At 38.3% G+C, this 17,953-nt stretch overlaps 1 protein-coding gene across 1 annotated transcript in view; it reads left to right on the top strand.

Annotated features, from left to right (window-relative positions):
* The first annotated feature begins 204 nt into the window (after positions 1–204).
* IL1R1 (interleukin 1 receptor, type I) overlaps positions 205–17,953 on the top strand; it is a 31,981-nt gene continuing 14,232 nt past the window's right edge. Inside the window, exons 1-5 of the mRNA XM_006884549.1 lie at positions 205–265; positions 6,780–7,014; positions 7,129–7,312; positions 8,586–8,754; positions 15,235–15,300. Of these exons, the coding sequence (XP_006884611.1) occupies positions 205–265; positions 6,780–7,014; positions 7,129–7,312; positions 8,586–8,754; positions 15,235–15,300 (715 nt within the window). The remainder of the gene's footprint in view (positions 266–6,779; positions 7,015–7,128; positions 7,313–8,585; positions 8,755–15,234; positions 15,301–17,953) is intronic.

Here is a 17,953-nt window from a genome sequence, read left to right as displayed (position 1 = left end):
TGCTGTCATAGTTCTGTTAAAACCCATCCTCCTACTACATATGACCCCAAACCTTCAAGTCACCTATTTTTCAATAAGTTTTTATATGACCATATTCATGATGCAGAAACACAATATGACTTATTAAGCTACTGTATTTGGTTTTAGAAATTTGCTGGAATAATAACACTTTTCTTTTTGTCTTTATTCTATCCATAGGAGAATATGAAAGTATTTCTTGGGCCTATTTGTCTCATAGTTCTACTGATTCCTTCTCTCAAAGCTGGTAAGTAAAGCATTCTCTGTGTTTGAAAAGTCGTTTTGTGGACAAAATGTTTAAATTTAATGAAGTCAAATTTATTTCTCTCATATTATTTGTAATTTTAGTATCTTATTTAAGACACTATTTTAGTGTTTTATTTAAGACACTTATTTAGTGTCTTATTTATTGCATTCTCAAAGCAATCTATTACTAGATTCACTTTTTTGGCAAAGATTTACCTTTACATTTTTTCCTCTTAATAGTTTTAAGATTTTGGGTTTATATTTATTGATTAATTTATTTTTATATGTGATCTGACATGGATTCTATATTCATTTTCTGCATGTGTAAATTCATTTGGTTTTATTCTTTGCCCACTGAAAATACTTGCACTCTTATGGAAAATTAATTAGCTATAAAATATAAGATTTTTTTTTAAATTCTCTATTCTACTCCATGAGTACTCATGTATACCAGTATCACACTATTTTGACTTCAGTCATCTTAATCTGTTAAAAACTTGCTTTGTGACTGAGCATATGGTCTGTTTGAGGGATGATCAACATGTACTATAGAAGACTATGCCAGAGATTTTCCTGAACATAAAGGGGAAATATAAGGAAAGCAAACCCCCCATCCCCAAATCTACCTCTTCCTGTCTTTGCATAGTATGTCTGAGCCTGTATACTCCTTCAACACATATTCTGACATTTTCTGAGACTGGGGATCAGCATGAAGTGAAAACATAGGGGATCATCTCATTTAATTTCTAACTGTGGGCATGGATGTCTCCAAATCTCTTCATTTATAGGGCAGTTTTTCAATGTGTTATACTTTCTCTTTGACTTCTCCTCACAGTCCTTCGGTGTCTTCTGCATTCCTCAGTTACTTTTTTTTTAACCCCCAGGCAACTACTGGCAGTTTTGATTTTAAAGTAATAAGTCTTATTGCCCTTTGGAGACCCTGCAGGACAGACTAGAGAGTTTTTGAGGTTGAAAGATGTAACTATCTGCTTGTTTGGGTTAGTATCCAAGTGCTTAACCAATGTGTCACCAAGGCTCTTTGGTGGAGGTGCACTGGCAGCGAATGCTTATACTGTTCTAGTTTTGAAAAAGCCTTTGGCTTTGCAAAAAGAACAGAAAATGGTGCGTGGTACACAGGGCCATGAGTGTCTTTCTGAAAGGGCCAGAAGGAGTGAGCGTAGCACAGCCCTTCACTGCTCCAGAGCGTCAAGCATATAGAGCCCATAGCAGCCCCATGGTTCCTCCACACCAGCAGCAAGAGATTTGTTTATTCATTGTTGACTCGCAGACTTTACCCACAATTGTGGTACCAAGAGTGAGATTTACTAGGGAAACAGGTTGAGGAGTGGGGGAGGCAAAGAATATCTCACAATACAAGTCCAGGTCTAGTCCAGCAGTCCCAACCCAGATTAACAGCAAAACAACATTTCTTACTTAGTAAAAGTCCTGGTTTCAGTTCAGCAACACAAACTCAAAAGTTCTTGTTTTCTCATCATGCTACAAAGTTTACCTCAGAGCAGTTATAAGCCAGCTTTTGCATCAATGATCCAGCAAGCACAGCAAAACCTTTTAACTGTGGCCTTAATTTTAGGGCTCCTCTGGTTATGCCTTGCCACAGTTTCTCCACAGCAATGCCACAGTCTCTCCACCATCATCACCATGTCTCACCACTAGAGTCTTGCTCTCACCAGGATGTTGCTCTAGGCTCCCTCAAGTCTTAGTGCTCAGTGAGGGAAGCACCCTCTCTCTTATCCTAGTCCCATATCTCTTGATGATTTGCAAGACCAAGTGTCTGTAAGTAAGGTAGCTGGAGACCAGAAGGGGCTAAGATAATTGCTAAGAAAAGCCAACTTCAGGCTAACACTGCAGGCTTTGGTAGATGTTTTGTTGAATGTAGAATTCAAGGTTGTATTTTCTTTCAATAATTTAAAGTCATTACTCCATTGTCTGGTTCCTCTTATTTCTAACAAGTAGGTTACAACATTTTCGTCCTAAATTCCTCTTTATGAAATGTGTGGTTTTTTTCTCTCTGGATACTTGCAGGATTTTCTCTTTATTAGTGGTTTTAAACTGTTTGAATCTAGTTTTCTTATATTTCTTTTACTTGGAGTTTGATGTGATTTTTTTGAGGGGTTTGGTATTTAATTTTCATCAAATCTTGAGACATTTCAGTCAAAATTCTTTTTCTTCTTCTTTTCTTTCTGTTTTCCCTTCACATCTCCTCTTCTGGGATATTTATTCAAACCATTTATATTATCCCCAACTACATTTGATAAACTAATCATTTGTTCATTTTTTTCTTTATTTTGAATAGTCTCTAAAGTGCTGTCTTTAGACCATGAATCTCATCTGTGCTCTACCATACATAACATGAATCCCACTTAATTTTTAACTCAGACATTTTTACAACTCTAGAAGTTTAATGTAGCTTTTTGCCTTTTCTTGTAACTGCTTTTATTTTTCTGCTCAACTTATTTAAATTTTTTAGTAGTTTTAACAAATGGGCAGAGGAGTAATATTTATTTTAATTTCCTCATCTATTCATGTTATCCCCCATATCCATTTTAGGTGTGTGTATGTTAAGGTTTTTTTTGTTTTATTTACTTTTAATGTTAAGTTGCTCGAAACTTTACAAATTAATTTTCTGTTCAATAATTTATATCAATTTTATTGTTATAAATTTTATTGTTGTAATCCCCCAGCACTTTTCCCCCTTCCCCTGGGGTTCCCTCTTTTCATTCACCCTTTTCCCCTTCTTCTTCCTGCTTTCTGAGCCTTGTTTTTGACAAACTCTGCCCTTTTGGCCTCATTTATGTGGATTGTACTAAGGAATACATTTCTCTCTAACATTATTATTCACATTACGGGCCTTTCTACTGTATACAGCTAAGCAACTCTGGTGGTATATTGTGCTACATGTTGTGCTGCTAATTGAAAAATCATCAGTTCAAATCCACCAGCTGCTCCTTAGGAAAAAGATAAGTCTCCTATTGTAATGATTTATAGCCAGAGTCTTTCATAGAGTCAGTATAAGTCAGAACTAAATTGACAGTAGTAGATTTGGTTTTTGCTGCTGGCTGTATAGATGAAATTGAGTGTGGTTCAAGTTACTGGTTTCCCCACTACCTGATTCTGGGTTACATTTTCTTACTTCTTTGCATGTCTAGTGATTTTTGATTGGATGTTAAAAACTGTAGATTTTCTATTGTTGGGTGCTGACTGTGACACTGATGTGTCAAATGTCATAATGGTTACCCACGCTGGACAGTGTTTGGTGGAGCTCCCCAATTAAAACAGGCATGGAAGTAGGAGTGGCATCCACTTCTGAAATAGCTTGCCTCCAGAAACTCTATAAACTTCGAGAAATGATGAAAGTTATACAAACTCAACAGGGTGATTCCTCTCTGCTAAAAGGATCATTGTGAGTTGAACCAATTTGAGAGCAGTGGTTTGGGTTTTGATTATTTCAAGTCCTCGTTTTAAGTTTTTAAGCTTCCTTTTAAGCTTCCCTTTAGACAGAATGTGGCTTGTTCTAAGCCAGATTTTATTTAAAGGAGGCTTGGTGGTGCAACTGTTAAGTGCCCACTTGCTAACCAAAAGGTTGACAGTTTGAACTCACCCCATGACTTTGTGGGGGAAACTGGTGCTCTGCTTCTATTAAAAAAAATGCAGCCAAGAAAGTCCTATGTTGTATTCCTTGTCGGTCAGTGAGGTTGCTTTGAGTTGGAATCATCTCAACATCCAGTAACAACAATAATTTTCTCCAAAAACTGATGCAAAATCCTTCTGTGTGTTGTAGTTATTATGTGCTGTCAAGTTTCCTGCAACTCATAGTGACCTTATGTACAACAGCACTAAACCCTGCTCTATCCTGTGGCAAACTTAGTGTCTCAGACACACTTACGCCCCATTATCCCAGTCACTGATTCAATCCATTTCATAAGGCTCTTCCTCTGGTGCGCTCTCCCTCTACCCTTCCAAGTATGATGTCTCTCTCCCAGGACTGGTCCCTCCTTGCAACATGTCCAAAGTATGTCAGAGCTTCAGAATCCTTGCCTCCAAGGAGCAGCTTGGTCTCGTTCTCTTCAGCATGAACTTGTTTGTTTTCCTACCAGTCCTTTTCAACACTCTTCTCCAGCACCACAGCTCATAGGCATCAATTCTCCTTCTATCATTCCTGGTCATTGTCCAGCTTTCTGATTCATAGCAAGTAATTGCAAAGATCATGGCCTGTATCAAGCGTACCTTCGTCTCCAGACTGATATCATTGCTCTTTAGTACTTTTGAGAGGTCTCTGACAGCAGACTTTCAGAAAGCAATTTGTCTTTTAATTTCCTGGCTGCTGGTACCAAGAGTGTTGATTGTGGAGCTAAGCAAACTAAATCTCTTAACAATCTCAATCTTTTCACCATCTATCATGATGCTGCCAATTGGTCCAGTGTTGAGAATCTTTCTTGGTTCACTAACTAATTCTCTGTAACTGTCAGATTTTCCCATTCAGGATGCTGGAGCACCAAGTTTTTTAAACTTTGTGAGAGTTCCAAATATTTGATATGGTCTATAGGGAGTTTTGCTGCCTATCCAAAGGTTGCACATGTATGGTGATTCAAATCCACTTGCAACTCTGAGGAAAAAGCTGCACAGTGTCCTTGCTATTTACAGCCCTGGAAGCCCAAACGAGAGTCAGGTGTGAGTTGCTCCCTACTCCCAGGCAATGTGTTTGTTATTATTCTTCAAATCCTTTTTGAAAAAAAGAGCCTGGTGACATAGGTTGGCAGTTCAAACACAATAAATGCTCTGGGGAGAAAGCTCAGTAGTCTGCTTTTATGAAGATTGTTGCTGCTGTTGTTGTGAGTGAGATCGGACCAATAGCTGACACTAAAGCAGGTTTTCAGAAGCAGTAATTCACAGGAGACGGGATTACCCCTTGTGACCTTGAGAACATTACTCTGTCCTTTAGAGTTGCTATGAGCCATAATCAACCAGAAGACAAGTATTTGTTAGTTCTTTTTATTTTTTAAGTCCTTTTAAGTCATTCTTACTGTGGGTTTGAATTACATCCTTGAAAGCTCTACTCTGTCTTGTAGGATTGCTGTGAGCCATAGTCAATTCATTGACAGGTTTTTGTTAGTTTTTTTTTTATTTTTTAAAAATCCTTTTAGGTGTTCTTACCCAGATCTTGTATTCTTTTACCTTCCACTACTCATCTGTACTCTCTAGGGCAGCTCTTAAAATTGCAGTGCTGTTTCCTATGCAGCACACCCTCCCCCTTGGTACTTGGCCCTGCAACGAATAGACTTACAATACATACTCCAGACGCAGAGAGAGGCCTGGGCCTCACTTGTGTTTCCACCTTGCCTTCAGTCTCTCTCCAGGTAATAGAGAATATCATCACCTTTTCCCTGTCAGTCTGAGTTCTCTGTGTTTACTTCTCTGATACCAGTATCTTTTTAAAAAAAAATTAAATTTTATTCATTTTAATGAACATTTACAGAGATTTTGGGTTTCCATTCATTCATTGTTAAAGTATTTTCTCTACCTTCTCCCCCAGTTCGTTCCTCTTTTTTTCCCCCCTTGAAAGTCTGTTTTAATTGTCCCATTGCCACAGTGCTTGTCAAAGCCAGTTCTGACTAATCTCCTTTGTCAGTATGTCCTTTGCCATTCCCTATCACTCCTCCCTGAGAGAGACTTCACCCTGATTCATAAGGAAAAGAGGACGGCGTATTCTCTTAGCTACTTCCTGCTGAAAAGGGACGCTGTAGGTTTCAGGGTAAAGATATTCTCTCACTACTCTAAAGGGCCCCTTTGGCAATAGGAAACATGTAGACTGTTGTGGAGATTAATTTTGGAATTTAGATGCACTGTTATCAATTGTGCTTAGCCATATATGTTCATATCCTTGAAGATGTATCATGGAACTGTTGCAGCCTAGAAGACACAAATTTAACTAACAAGTTAAAAGTACATGAGTCAAAAATGAAAAGCAATAATATTCCAAGTAGAGGTTCTAACAGTAGCACAAATCAAGTTACAGAGGGAAGGTAGTTCTTAAAAGAAAAGGCTTATTGACTAGCACTTTGTCTATTATAGTATAAAGGTTAGGAACCACAAGATATAGAGACTCAACTATGTCATTTATTGTTCTTAAGTCCTGGACCATATTCCATCTACCACTGGGTTGTTTTACAGCTCAGAAGACCTCATATAAGGCAGAGGTGAAGTAAGAAACTGCTTATGATGATACCAGTATCTTAAACTGTTTCACATTCTTCATCCATTTTTTGAAGTTGTTTCAATACATCTAGTCACTGTTACTCAATCTTACACCAGTGCAGAAGTTGACCCTCCAACTGATTTTCAAATGCTAGAGATCACATGGGAGTGGCTATCTATAAATTATTCACAGATAATAGAAACTGAAAGTTTTATAATTGATATATTTATGTTGAGATACTACCTTACGAAATGTGGACAAAATTTTTATGGAAATTGCTTTTTCTTTTTCCTTTTTCAAGATAAATTCCAGGAATATGAAGATGAACTAGTTCAAATTTCACCTGCAAATGAAATTTTTATTCATTTATGCTCTTCTAAGTGGTTCAAAAACAGAGACACTACAACTTGGTATAAAAATGATAGCAACATACCTATATCTGTGGAACAAGGATCCAGGATTCATCAGTTCCAAGATAAACTTTGGTTTGTTCCTGCTCACGTAGAAGACTCTGGACATTACTACTGCGTACTCAGGTAAGAGGAACTCAATGCCTTACAAAAAACGTGTTGAAGGTGCTTGCCAGTAATTAAAGGTAAAACTGAATATACATTAATAGTGCTCAATTTACCTATCTTATTTTGTTTTAGAAATTCAACTTACTTCTTCAAACTTAAAATAAACCTGAAGTTTGTGGAAAATGATCCTAACTTGTGTTACAGCACACAAGTTGTGTTTCCACAAAAACTACCCATGGGACAACGTGGACAGCTTGTGTGCCCCAAGCTATTCCTCAATGAAAATCACGGGTTCCCCACGGTAGAGTGGTATAAGGTACATTTGCCTACTGTGTGACACTTTACTTTTTCAGCAAATAATTTTGTGCATTGGGTAATAGGATAAATCTGCAAAATAATTTGTAATTGTACATTTGTATATTTTTCCTTTTGGAATAATAGAAATCACCAGGAATTAATGAATTTAAGACAGCATTTGTTTAATTGGAACTGTAACTGAAAACTTATTATTGCTTTTATTTAAACTGTGACTATTGCTGCTACATACCATTGAGTTGGAACCAACTCATAGCAGGTTTAAAGAGTCAGTAGCACTGTCATCTCAAAGGCACATAGTTCGAATCCACCAGATGCTCTACATGGGAAAGATCAGCAATTTCCTCTCATGGGATTAAACTGTCTCTGAAAACTCACTGGAGGGTCAGCTATGGGTAAGTTCTGGCCCGATAGTTCACAACAACAGCAACAGCAACAAATTGCATGAGAGGAAATTGCTTGTCTTTCTCCCAGCTAGCAGCTGCTGAGTTCGAATTGCCTGTCACTGGGTTGGCAGTACACCTCCTCACAACTAAGGCATCATAGCTCCTGACTTAGGTTTTTTTCATAGGTAAATAAATAAAATAACTTATTTGAGTTAATAAGACATGGTTCAGAAAAGTAATAGTAGAAATAAATAATATTTAAAGAGAAACTTGATCAAAAATTTAAGGTTTTTAAGAGATACTTATTAACATGGTGCTGCATATGACAGTAATATATATAAAAAATGTGTTTCTAAGCATAGCCGTCAATTTAAAAGTGTGAGGCAACGTGTTAAAAAAATGTAATCTTGTGCTTTGCTGATGAACTTAAGCGATACTAAGATAACTTAGGGGTTTCCCCACATAGTTCAAAAGTGGATTGGCTAGCGTTCCAGGGAGCAAATGATAATACATTGGTATCTTTCATCTGCTTGTCTGCTGTAGTTTAAGTGGGGAATTCATTTGAGATGAGCAAAACAAGTAAAAGTCAAGAAGGAAAGAAATTACTGCTAAGGTATATCCTCAAATATTCTCCTCCTGTTAAATAAATGTATCTTCACTTGTCTTCATAGCAAAGATTCATGAGTGTAAAATATCATGATCCCAGGCATAGAACAAAATATTTAACTTTCACCAAACAAAAAGAAATAAGCATTTATTGTATGAAAGCTTTCTAGTCACTTTTATGTGACATTTGCTGATATAAACAAATGAAGTTCCTTTTTTGTTCTTTGGCTAGGACAAGTTAGTAATTATTTTTCAATGCTTCTTCCTGCTCGCTGCATCTAGGATTGCAAGCCTTTACTTCTTGACAATGTAACATATTTTGGAGAAAAAAATAAACTCATCCTCATGAAAGTGACTGAAGAACATAAAGGGAAATATTCTTGTCAAGCATTCTATAGGCACTTGGACAAGCAGTATCGTATGACCCGTGTCATCGAATTCACTCCTGTAGGTGAGTCATAGCTCCAGCCCCTTATTTTAATGCCTCTTCATTGTCTCTGCTGGAACTAAACCTACAATAGGCTCAATGGCTTGCCAAAGGTGACATAGCAAGTTTAGGGTTGGTTGGTTTGTTTTTATTATATATGAGATGCAAGTTTCAAAAATCCAGGCCATGGTCTTCTCATTTGCTTGCTATGCATCTGAGAGCTGGACACTGAATATGTGTGACAGAAGATGAATGGATGTGTTTGAGCTGTGGTGCCGGAGTAAAGTATTGAACATGCCATGGATGGCCAAGAGAACAAACAGGTTTTGTCCTGTAGAGGGTGAAACCAAGTTGCTCCTCAGAGGCGAGGGTTTTGAAGCTCCATCTCACATATTTTGGGCATGTCACTAGGAGGGACCACCAGTCCTTAGAAATGGATGTCCTGCTTGAAAGGATAGAGAGTCATTGCGTATGAAGACAACTCTGGATGAAGTGGATTGACACAGTGACTGTGGCAGTGGGGGTAGGTGTGTGAGATACAGGTTGGTTCAGGATAGGACAGGGTTCAGAGCCATTGCTAATAAGGTTACTGTGAATCGCAGTCAACTAAACAGCACATAACAACAACCATCAGTCTTTAGGCTATGCTTTCCAGTTGAACTTGCTATGCTTTGGCATGGCTGCAGAATTATTCTACCAGAGAGGTTTTGTGTTCCCCTGGATGGTATATGGGAACAATTCTGAGATATTTGATCTGGGGAGTCTAAATGTTTAGCAGTGGAGATCATTAGCATGATGGATGGGAAGCCTTGAATTTTGGAGTAAATTATACTCCCAGGATCTGCCTCCCATTATTTGTGAGGCCTTAAAAAAGTTACCCACTCCCTTTAATCTGCCTCTTCATTCATAAGATGTAGGTATTTATAAGGTTATTAGGAAGTTTGTTGATAAGAGCTGATTGTTGATAAAAAAAGTCTGTAAGCCAGTAATGTTGTTATGTGCCTTCTAACCAACTGGGCTGTAAATCACACAGGCGATTGCCCACCTTTGTCCTGGAAGCAGCGGGTAAATAAAACTATGTGTTTTGGGTTGGCATTGCAACTCTTTACCTCCTGTTGTTGGGTGCCATCAAGTAAAGTACAACTCATAGTGACCGTATGAACAATAGATCTGAACCCTGTCCCATACTGTGTCATTCTTATCATCTCTGACACATTTTGAGCCCATTGCTGCAGTCACTGTCAATCCATACAGTAGATACAATCCATATTGGAGGCTGTTATCTTTGACCTTCTGCAACAAGTTGGTTTCATAAGCATAATGCAGGTTGCTGATGAGTCTTCCTCCGCTCCTGATGCCACATTCTTCTTCATGTCGTCGGCTTCTCAATTTGCTCAGCTACCATAGACCAAAGCAAAACCAGCTAATAGTGTTTCTCACAGCTGAGATGGTGAACACGGTCCAGACCTAGGCAGCATTTCAGTCTGTTGTACCTGGGATTGTTGTGTGTTGGAGCTGACTTGACAGGCATAAAAACAAATGAACAAACACACACCAACCAAAAAAGCCCCAGTAGAACGAATCTACGTGAGCAGGTCACCGTGGCTTTTTCTCTTGTGGAGCTACTAACTGGTATGAGTTAACAGTGACCTCAGTTGACAGCTGAGCACTTAATCTTTGCACTTAGTATTCAGGTATTCTAAGCTCCTGATCACATATTAAGGAAAACAAAGATAATAACAAGAGACCTAATCCATTGCCAGTGCTACTGTGTAGTCATCCTACGTGACAGAGCTCCCCTTTAAACTTTCTTGGCTATAATCTTTGCAGAAGCAAATCATCAGGTCTTTATTCTGTGACTCCCTGTTTTATTCAAAACACTTTTCATCATGGTTCAGCCCAGGAATGTGTAGGTGAATATTCCGCTGTTGATGGTTTGCCCTGCCCAGGGACCTTAAAGAGCAGGTACTCCGTATCTAGGTGAATGATGGTTCTTGTTTATTTTCTTTAGCCTTTCAGTGATCTCTGAAATATTAAATATTTTCATATTAAAAGTTATTTTGAAACTGAACAGAGAACAATAAAATGAAACAAAAATACACCCCCAACAAATTATATGAGAATAGGTAGAATTCTCTATCAGTAAATACCAGAACTTTAATATAAATGTTATGATCTTTAAGGGTTATTCTAATCAGGCCTTTTTGATAATTAAAGGAGATAATATTAAGAATTATAATGGGACAGGAGGCATGAAATGAGACTATTCCTGTCAAACTGGCTAGAAGATTACCTGCTCTATAGCTAAGAAGCCCTGATGGCATGGTGTATAACATATCTGAGTGCTCATAGAAAGATCAACAGTTTGGATCCACCATCTATTCTGTGAAGAAACAATGATCATTCTCACTCCATAAAAAGCTACCAGCAGCCTTAGAAATCCATTGGAGAGTTTGGAGAGTGACCATGAGTTGGAGAGAATGCAAAGGCAGTTGTTATTTGTCGTCAAGCTGAGAACAACCTTATGAACAATAGCTCTGAACCTTGCCATTTCCGACACACCTGCCCTCATTGTCACAGTCACTGTGTCAATCCATTTCATCCAGGGTCTTCCTCTCCTGCACTGACCCTCCATGATGTCCTCCTTCAAGGACTGCTCTCTCCTGGCAACATGCCCAAATTATGCAAGATGGAGTTTCAAAATCCTTCCCTCTAAGGAGCAACCTGGCTTCACCCTCTTCAGGACGTACCTGTTTGCTCTCTTTGCAGTCCATGGTATATTTATTACTCTTCTCCAGCACCACAGCTCAAAGGCATCAATATTTTCCTCTGTCATCCTTAGTCATTGTCTAGCTCTCAGATGCATAGAAAACCATTGAGAAGACTATGGCTTGAATCAGGCACACCTTGGTCTCTGGACTGGCATTGTTGCTCTTTAGCACTTTGGAGACGTTCCTTTTGCCTAATTCAGTAGGTACCTCTGGTGGCATAGTCCATAGAAAGTTTGCTCTGCTAACTTGAGGGCTATGACCCTTTAGCAGTTTGTATCCACCAGCAGCTGTAAAAGAGATATGGACCATCTCCTATGTGGTTCGTAGCCCCAACTCAATAGCAGTGAGTTTTGAGTTTGCTTTTTTTTTTATAATTGTCTCCTTTAAAATGTTAATTGCCTTTCCCCCTATAAGCATCAGGAATTGATTTGTTCGTCATCTTCCTATTACAATTATCTCCTTTGTCTGTTAAATAGCTCTGACTTATCTTTCTCGAGACACAGTAAATACATCAGCAGATAAAACTTTTGAGAGAACTTGGCAGTGAGGAATTTTTAAAATAGGTGAAGTATGATCTAAAGAAATTATTTTCCTTTTCTGATTTTATATGTACAAACAGTATAATCAGAGGTCAGGTAATATGTTGTTTTTTTCCTGTGGTTCACCTTTATAATGCTTAGTGGGTTTTGCACGTTTTCTGGATTCTTATTGAATATTTACCATGTGCCAGCTCCTGTTCCAGATATGCATCAGGAATCAAAAGAGACACAAGCCAACCCTTTCTCTTTTTGCCTCTGTAGAACATGAGACCTTCTTCGATCATACCAAGAACTAAATCTTCTGATAAATAAAATTCAGATAGGTTTGAGGGACTTATACCTACTTTTATACCTATTTTAATACATTTCAATCCCCCAAGGCCAATTTGCTTGGTGCCATAGTTTCTTAGTGCTGCTGTAACAGATACACCATAAATGGACAGCTCTGAAAAGTTTAAATCTGTTTTTACAGTTTCTCTCTGATCTATCATTGTCATCCAGTTGGGATGGGCTCATAGCTCACCCTCCAGTATGTTTCTGGAGGTTGTAAATCACTTACAAGAGATTGAGCATTTTTCTCTGAAGGAGCCGCTCGTGGATTCAAAATGCCAGAGACTCTACCTTTGGGCTAACAGTGCAACTCCCTACATACTATGCTACAGTTAAGAAAGTTTGATGTTAAAATTCAGTGCATGAACTCTGGAAGAAGGCTCTCTTTCTGTGAACCCTGGAGTACTATCTTTGTCTCAGCTCCTGAAATGATGGTGCTTCTCATTTCCATAGTGAGTGGACCCTCACATGTGCTTTGGTCTTCCACAATTAGTACTAGCTTGTCTCTATGCCTAATAAGCCCTGAATGTATCTTGAGAGGGAACGGGTTTAAGGCACACTCTGCACTGATATGCCTTCATGTTTTTGTTGGCTTCTGTCACATCAACTGTAACTCTTAGGAACCCTCTGAACTACAGATCAAAACCCTGCCCTATCTTTGTACCGTTCTTACACTCTTCATCATGGTAAAGTCATCATTATAGTCACTGGGCCAAGCCATCTCATTGATGGTCTTCCTCTCTTTCACTGACCCTGTACTTTTCCAGGAATAATACCTTTTCCCAAGGGCTTTACCTTGTGACAATATGCCCAAAATACATCAAGACCAAGTTTTGCCATCTCTATTGTTGTTGTTGTTAGGTGTTACTGAGCTAAGAATGAGTCATAGTTACTTGATGAACAATAGATCTGAACTCTGCCCCATCCTGTGCCATCCTCATTATCTCTGACATACTTGAACCCACTGCTGGAGTGACTGTGTTAATCCATCTTGTTGAGGGTCTACCTCTCCTTCATTAAACCTCTACCTTTTTAAACATGATATCCCTATCCAACAAATAACTCCTCCTAACCACGTATCCAAAGTATGTGAGATGAAACCTCACCATCCTTGCCTCTAAAGGAGCCCTCTGGCTGCACTTTCCCCAAGACATATCTGTTTGATCTTTTGGCAGTCCATGAGCTATTCAATACTCTTTTCTAACACCACAGCTCCAAGGCATCAACTCTTCTTCTGTCATCATAATTCATTGTTCAGTTCTCAGATGCATAGCAAGTGATTGAAAAAAAACAACACACCAACGTTATGGCTTGAATCAGGTGCACCTTAGTCCTTAAACAGATATCATTGCTACTCAGTACTTTGGAGAGGTTTCTGACAGTAGGCTTTCCCAATGAAATTCTCATGTTCTGATGGCCAGTAGAGAGGGTGTTGATTGTGGATCCAAGCATTAAAGGAAATCATGCTGAGAAAAGTGGGAGTAAGGGAAGTAAATAGAAGCAGACCCTCAAATAGAATGGTTTAACACAGTGACTGTAATAATTGGCCCCAGAATATCAGAGATTGGTACAGAATATGATGAGAATGGTACAGAATACAACAGGGCAAGAATCAGATCTGTTGTTCATTGACTAGCTGTGAGTTGTGGTTGAGTTGATGGCACCTAACAAAAACAAGAAGGAACATCCTGATTACCCTTCCTCTAAAACAGATTTGTTTTTTTCCTTTGAGAGCCTATGGCATATTCAATATTCTTTATCAGTATTATAATTCAAAGACATCGGGTTTTTTTCCCTTTGGTGTTTCATTGAATAGCATTGTGCCACTTTAACAAGTTCATGAAGGTACCATGGCTTGGGTCAGGTACACCTTAATCTTTAAACTGACATCCTTTCTCTTTAGCAATTTAAAGAGGTCTTTGATAGCAGATTTGTTCAGTGAAAATTCTTATGGTCTCATAAACAGAACAGTAACAAAAACCATGTTTCCAGAAAGATACAAGGATTAGGATCCCAACACTTAACTTTATGGGGCAAAATTCAGTTCATAAAACTTGGCATATTTAAGTGTTCTTGTGACAGTCAGTATTGGTTCATCTGCCACAATTATTAAATACAGATTTGTCACTGGCTGAACCATGTGGTAATCTCCTTCCAGGGCTTTGTCTTTCTGCTATTACTCCCTCTTCCTGATTTGCTTTAAGAGGAGCACTTGACTGGAGACTCAGAATCCTGAACTGTGACTTGAGTATAAGCCAGATGAGCATGATTTTTGTGATTCTTGTTGTTATGTGCTCTTGAGTCACAGGTGACCCATAGCAACCGTATGTACGGCAGTGCTGAACCCTGTCCTGTCCTGAGCCAGTCTCACCCATTGCAACACACCAACCCTTAGTGCCCCAGTTATTGTATCAATTCATGTCATCTGTGACCTTCTTCTCCTGCACCGCCCCTCCACTCTTCCAAGCATGATGTCTTGCTCCAAGGACCAGTCTCTCTTGGCCACATGCCCAAAGTATGTGAGACAGAGCTTCAAAGCCCTCACCTCCAAGGAGAAGCTTGTATGATCAAGACTCTTCTCCAGCACAACTCAAAGACATTGATTCTTCTTCTGTCATCCTTAGTCATACCAAATATTCATAGATTCTCTTTTGGGGCAGAAATTCATAGTTGGCTCAGTTTGCTCTGGTCTTTCATTGACCTCTTGTTGCTTGTCATACATACTTTGGGACCTGGGGGAACATTTGGAAGATGCCTGTTAGTGTATTTGGCTACATGTTGTTACAATTTGTGGCTTTTGCTTGTAAGTTACTTAGAAACCCCTATAAATGTGAGGTTTTTTTATTTATTTTTTTTTCTTTCAGTGAAAGCAATAATGACTGCACCATTGATTATAAGCCCAGTTAATGAGACAGTGGAAGTGGAATTGGGTAAGTGGTTTCTCACTAAACTAAGTCGAAATAATAATTTTGAACTCAAGATATTAACATAAACTACACCTTCACTGCACATACCAAAAGAACACCCAAACTGGTTGTGGAGTTGACTCTGATGCTTGATGATTCTATGTGTGTCAGAGTAAACTTGTGCTCCATTGGGTCCTCAATGGCTGATTATTTTAGAAGTAGATCAGTAGTTCTTCTTAGTAGAGTAACACCTTCAGCCTTTCAAGTAGTAACTGAGCACTTAATTTAGTGGTTAATAGAACCCTCAACTTTTCAGTTAGTAACAGTATTGCCAACTGTTTGAGCTACCCAGAAACTCAGTTTAGGTTGTTACCTAAGTAAATCAATAATTAGAAGGAAAGTGGCACAAACAATCTGTCTAAAGTTTTTCCTTGCATTTTCTCACCTCTTACGGCGAAAGTCAAACCATGCCTGATTGTTCACTCTAGTTTGCTATGGAAAGTACCTAGACTTCCAAAGACAAAGGACAAAGTTAGAGGCTGAGAAGTAGGAGCTCTGGTTGCCTAGAGGCAAGAAGCTGCACTGCAATCCCAAAGGCATGCAGTTTGAATCCACCAGAGGAGGGTCAGTCTCCTCCTGTGCCAGTTGGATCTGATAGCCAGTTGGATCTGATGCAGCAGTACTTAATGGGGGGCAGGGAAGGGTGAAGAAGCAAAAAATGAGGTTTCTCTGATATACGCATTACCAGAGCAGACCTTTTAGGAAGAACAGTAAGGCAACAGTCTAAAAAAATTGTACAAAAAATATGTTTCAAGATGAGTGAAAAGATTTTATTGCGAGAAGACAAAATATTCTATAGGCGTTTGGAACCCTTCTGGTAGGTACAAAAGCCAATCAATCATATGTGGCTAGGTTATATAAATACCAATTAATTAGCTAAATTAAGTTTTAAAAATTATCTTCCCAGCCATATTAGCCATATTTCAAAGGCTCAGTAGTCTCTTATGCTCATTAATAACCATACTGACCAGCATAGATACAGAACATTTCCCACCTTAGCATAAAATTGTACTGGGTGATTCTGGTCTGTGCATAAACAGTTTTGAGTCAGAAAATGGGGGGCGTGGTCGGTGAGAATCAGACCTGCTTCAGGGTAACTGCATGACAATGATGAATAGTTGTACAGAGGCTTGAAAGTGACACTTTGTTTCTTTCAGCTTCTGTTTTTTTGGCAACTGAGGATCTTCATGTGGAATCTGTTTTCTTTCAGTTGTCTTTGCTGTCCCAGTGTCTAGTCTGCTCTTTTGATATCTCAAAAATACCTGGATTGAACCTTTCACTCAAATCATTACAAATATTTTTTTTAAAAAGTTAGATTTAAGACACGTCTTACACAGACATAATCTTATTACTATAAAAGAGAAAATTCTATTTCCAAATAGGATTGTATCCATAGGTATAGGGGACAAGACTCAGATATTTTGGGGAGTTATAATTAAATCCATAAAAATATACTTAAGGAAGGGGAAATAATATTATTCTTTGAGGATCATGTAAGAACTTACTAGAAAATTATTAGAGACCTTTATAATTAATATTTTATTGATATTGTTGTTGTTCTTAGGTGCCATTAAGTTGACTGTGACTCATTGTGATGCTTTGAAGCATAACTCTGAACCCTGTGAGCCATCCTTACAGTCTCAGATATGCTTGAGCACGTCATTATTAGTCACTGTGTCAATCTCATTGGCAATAGTAAATGACTACAAAATGTCTTAGAAAGCACTTTGTATGTAGGACTTTTAAAGGACTGAAAACAAAACAAAATCTGAAGTATATTTTTTTCCAAGATATTTGAAGCCTGCAATATTATCTCTAAGTAGGAGAAAATTGGTTCTTGTGGGATGGAAAACCTGATTCAACAGATACACAGTATAACTGTGATAATAAAATGTCATTAGAAGAAATATAATTAGGATAAATAATATTTTAAAGGCTATTGCAAGGAAGATTATAATGGAAAACAGTAACATAAACATAAATGTAAGCAATTTTAATAGTTTTATATACATATACTTTTTCTGAATGTAAAAAATTATAAAGACATTGACACTCAAGATGAATTTATAAATTCAATGGAATGTCAATAAATATATGGAGAAACTTGAAATAGGCAGATATTTCTAAAATGTCCCTGTTACTGACTGTTGTTAGATCTCATTGAGTCAGCTCTAGCTCATAGCAACTGTATATACAACAGACTGAACCCTTACCTGATCCTACGTCGTCCTCTCACTGTCTACTGTTACTATTGGTTTATTTCATTGAGGTCCTGCCCCTCATTCTCTGACCCTCTGCTTTTTCCACGCATGATATTCTTTACCTGTGACAGGAATCTTTTGACAACATGCTCAGAGTTAGATGAAGTTTCATCATCTTTGTCTCTAAATAGCACCATGGTTGTACTTCTTCCAAAACAAATTTATTACAGGAGTCTTTTCAAACTCCAGTGCATCAGGAAGAATTCAAGATACTAAAGAGCTGAACAGAAGATTCCAAAAGGCTGCTCGGAATGACAAAGCAAAATACTACAATGAAATGTCCGAGGAGCTAGAGTCAGAAAATCAAAAGGGCCGAACTCGCTCAGCATTTCTTAAGCTCAAGGAACTGAAGAACA

This window comes from Elephantulus edwardii, unplaced genomic scaffold (genome assembly GCF_000299155.1).
Source record: "Elephantulus edwardii isolate Elephantulus edwardi_28Jun2011 unplaced genomic scaffold, EleEdw1.0 scaffold00036, whole genome shotgun sequence".
Taxonomy (NCBI): Eukaryota; Metazoa; Chordata; class Mammalia; order Macroscelidea; family Macroscelididae; genus Elephantulus; species Elephantulus edwardii.
The sequence above is the reverse complement of the archived record's forward strand: the minus strand, read 5'-3'. Positions and strand labels throughout refer to the sequence as shown.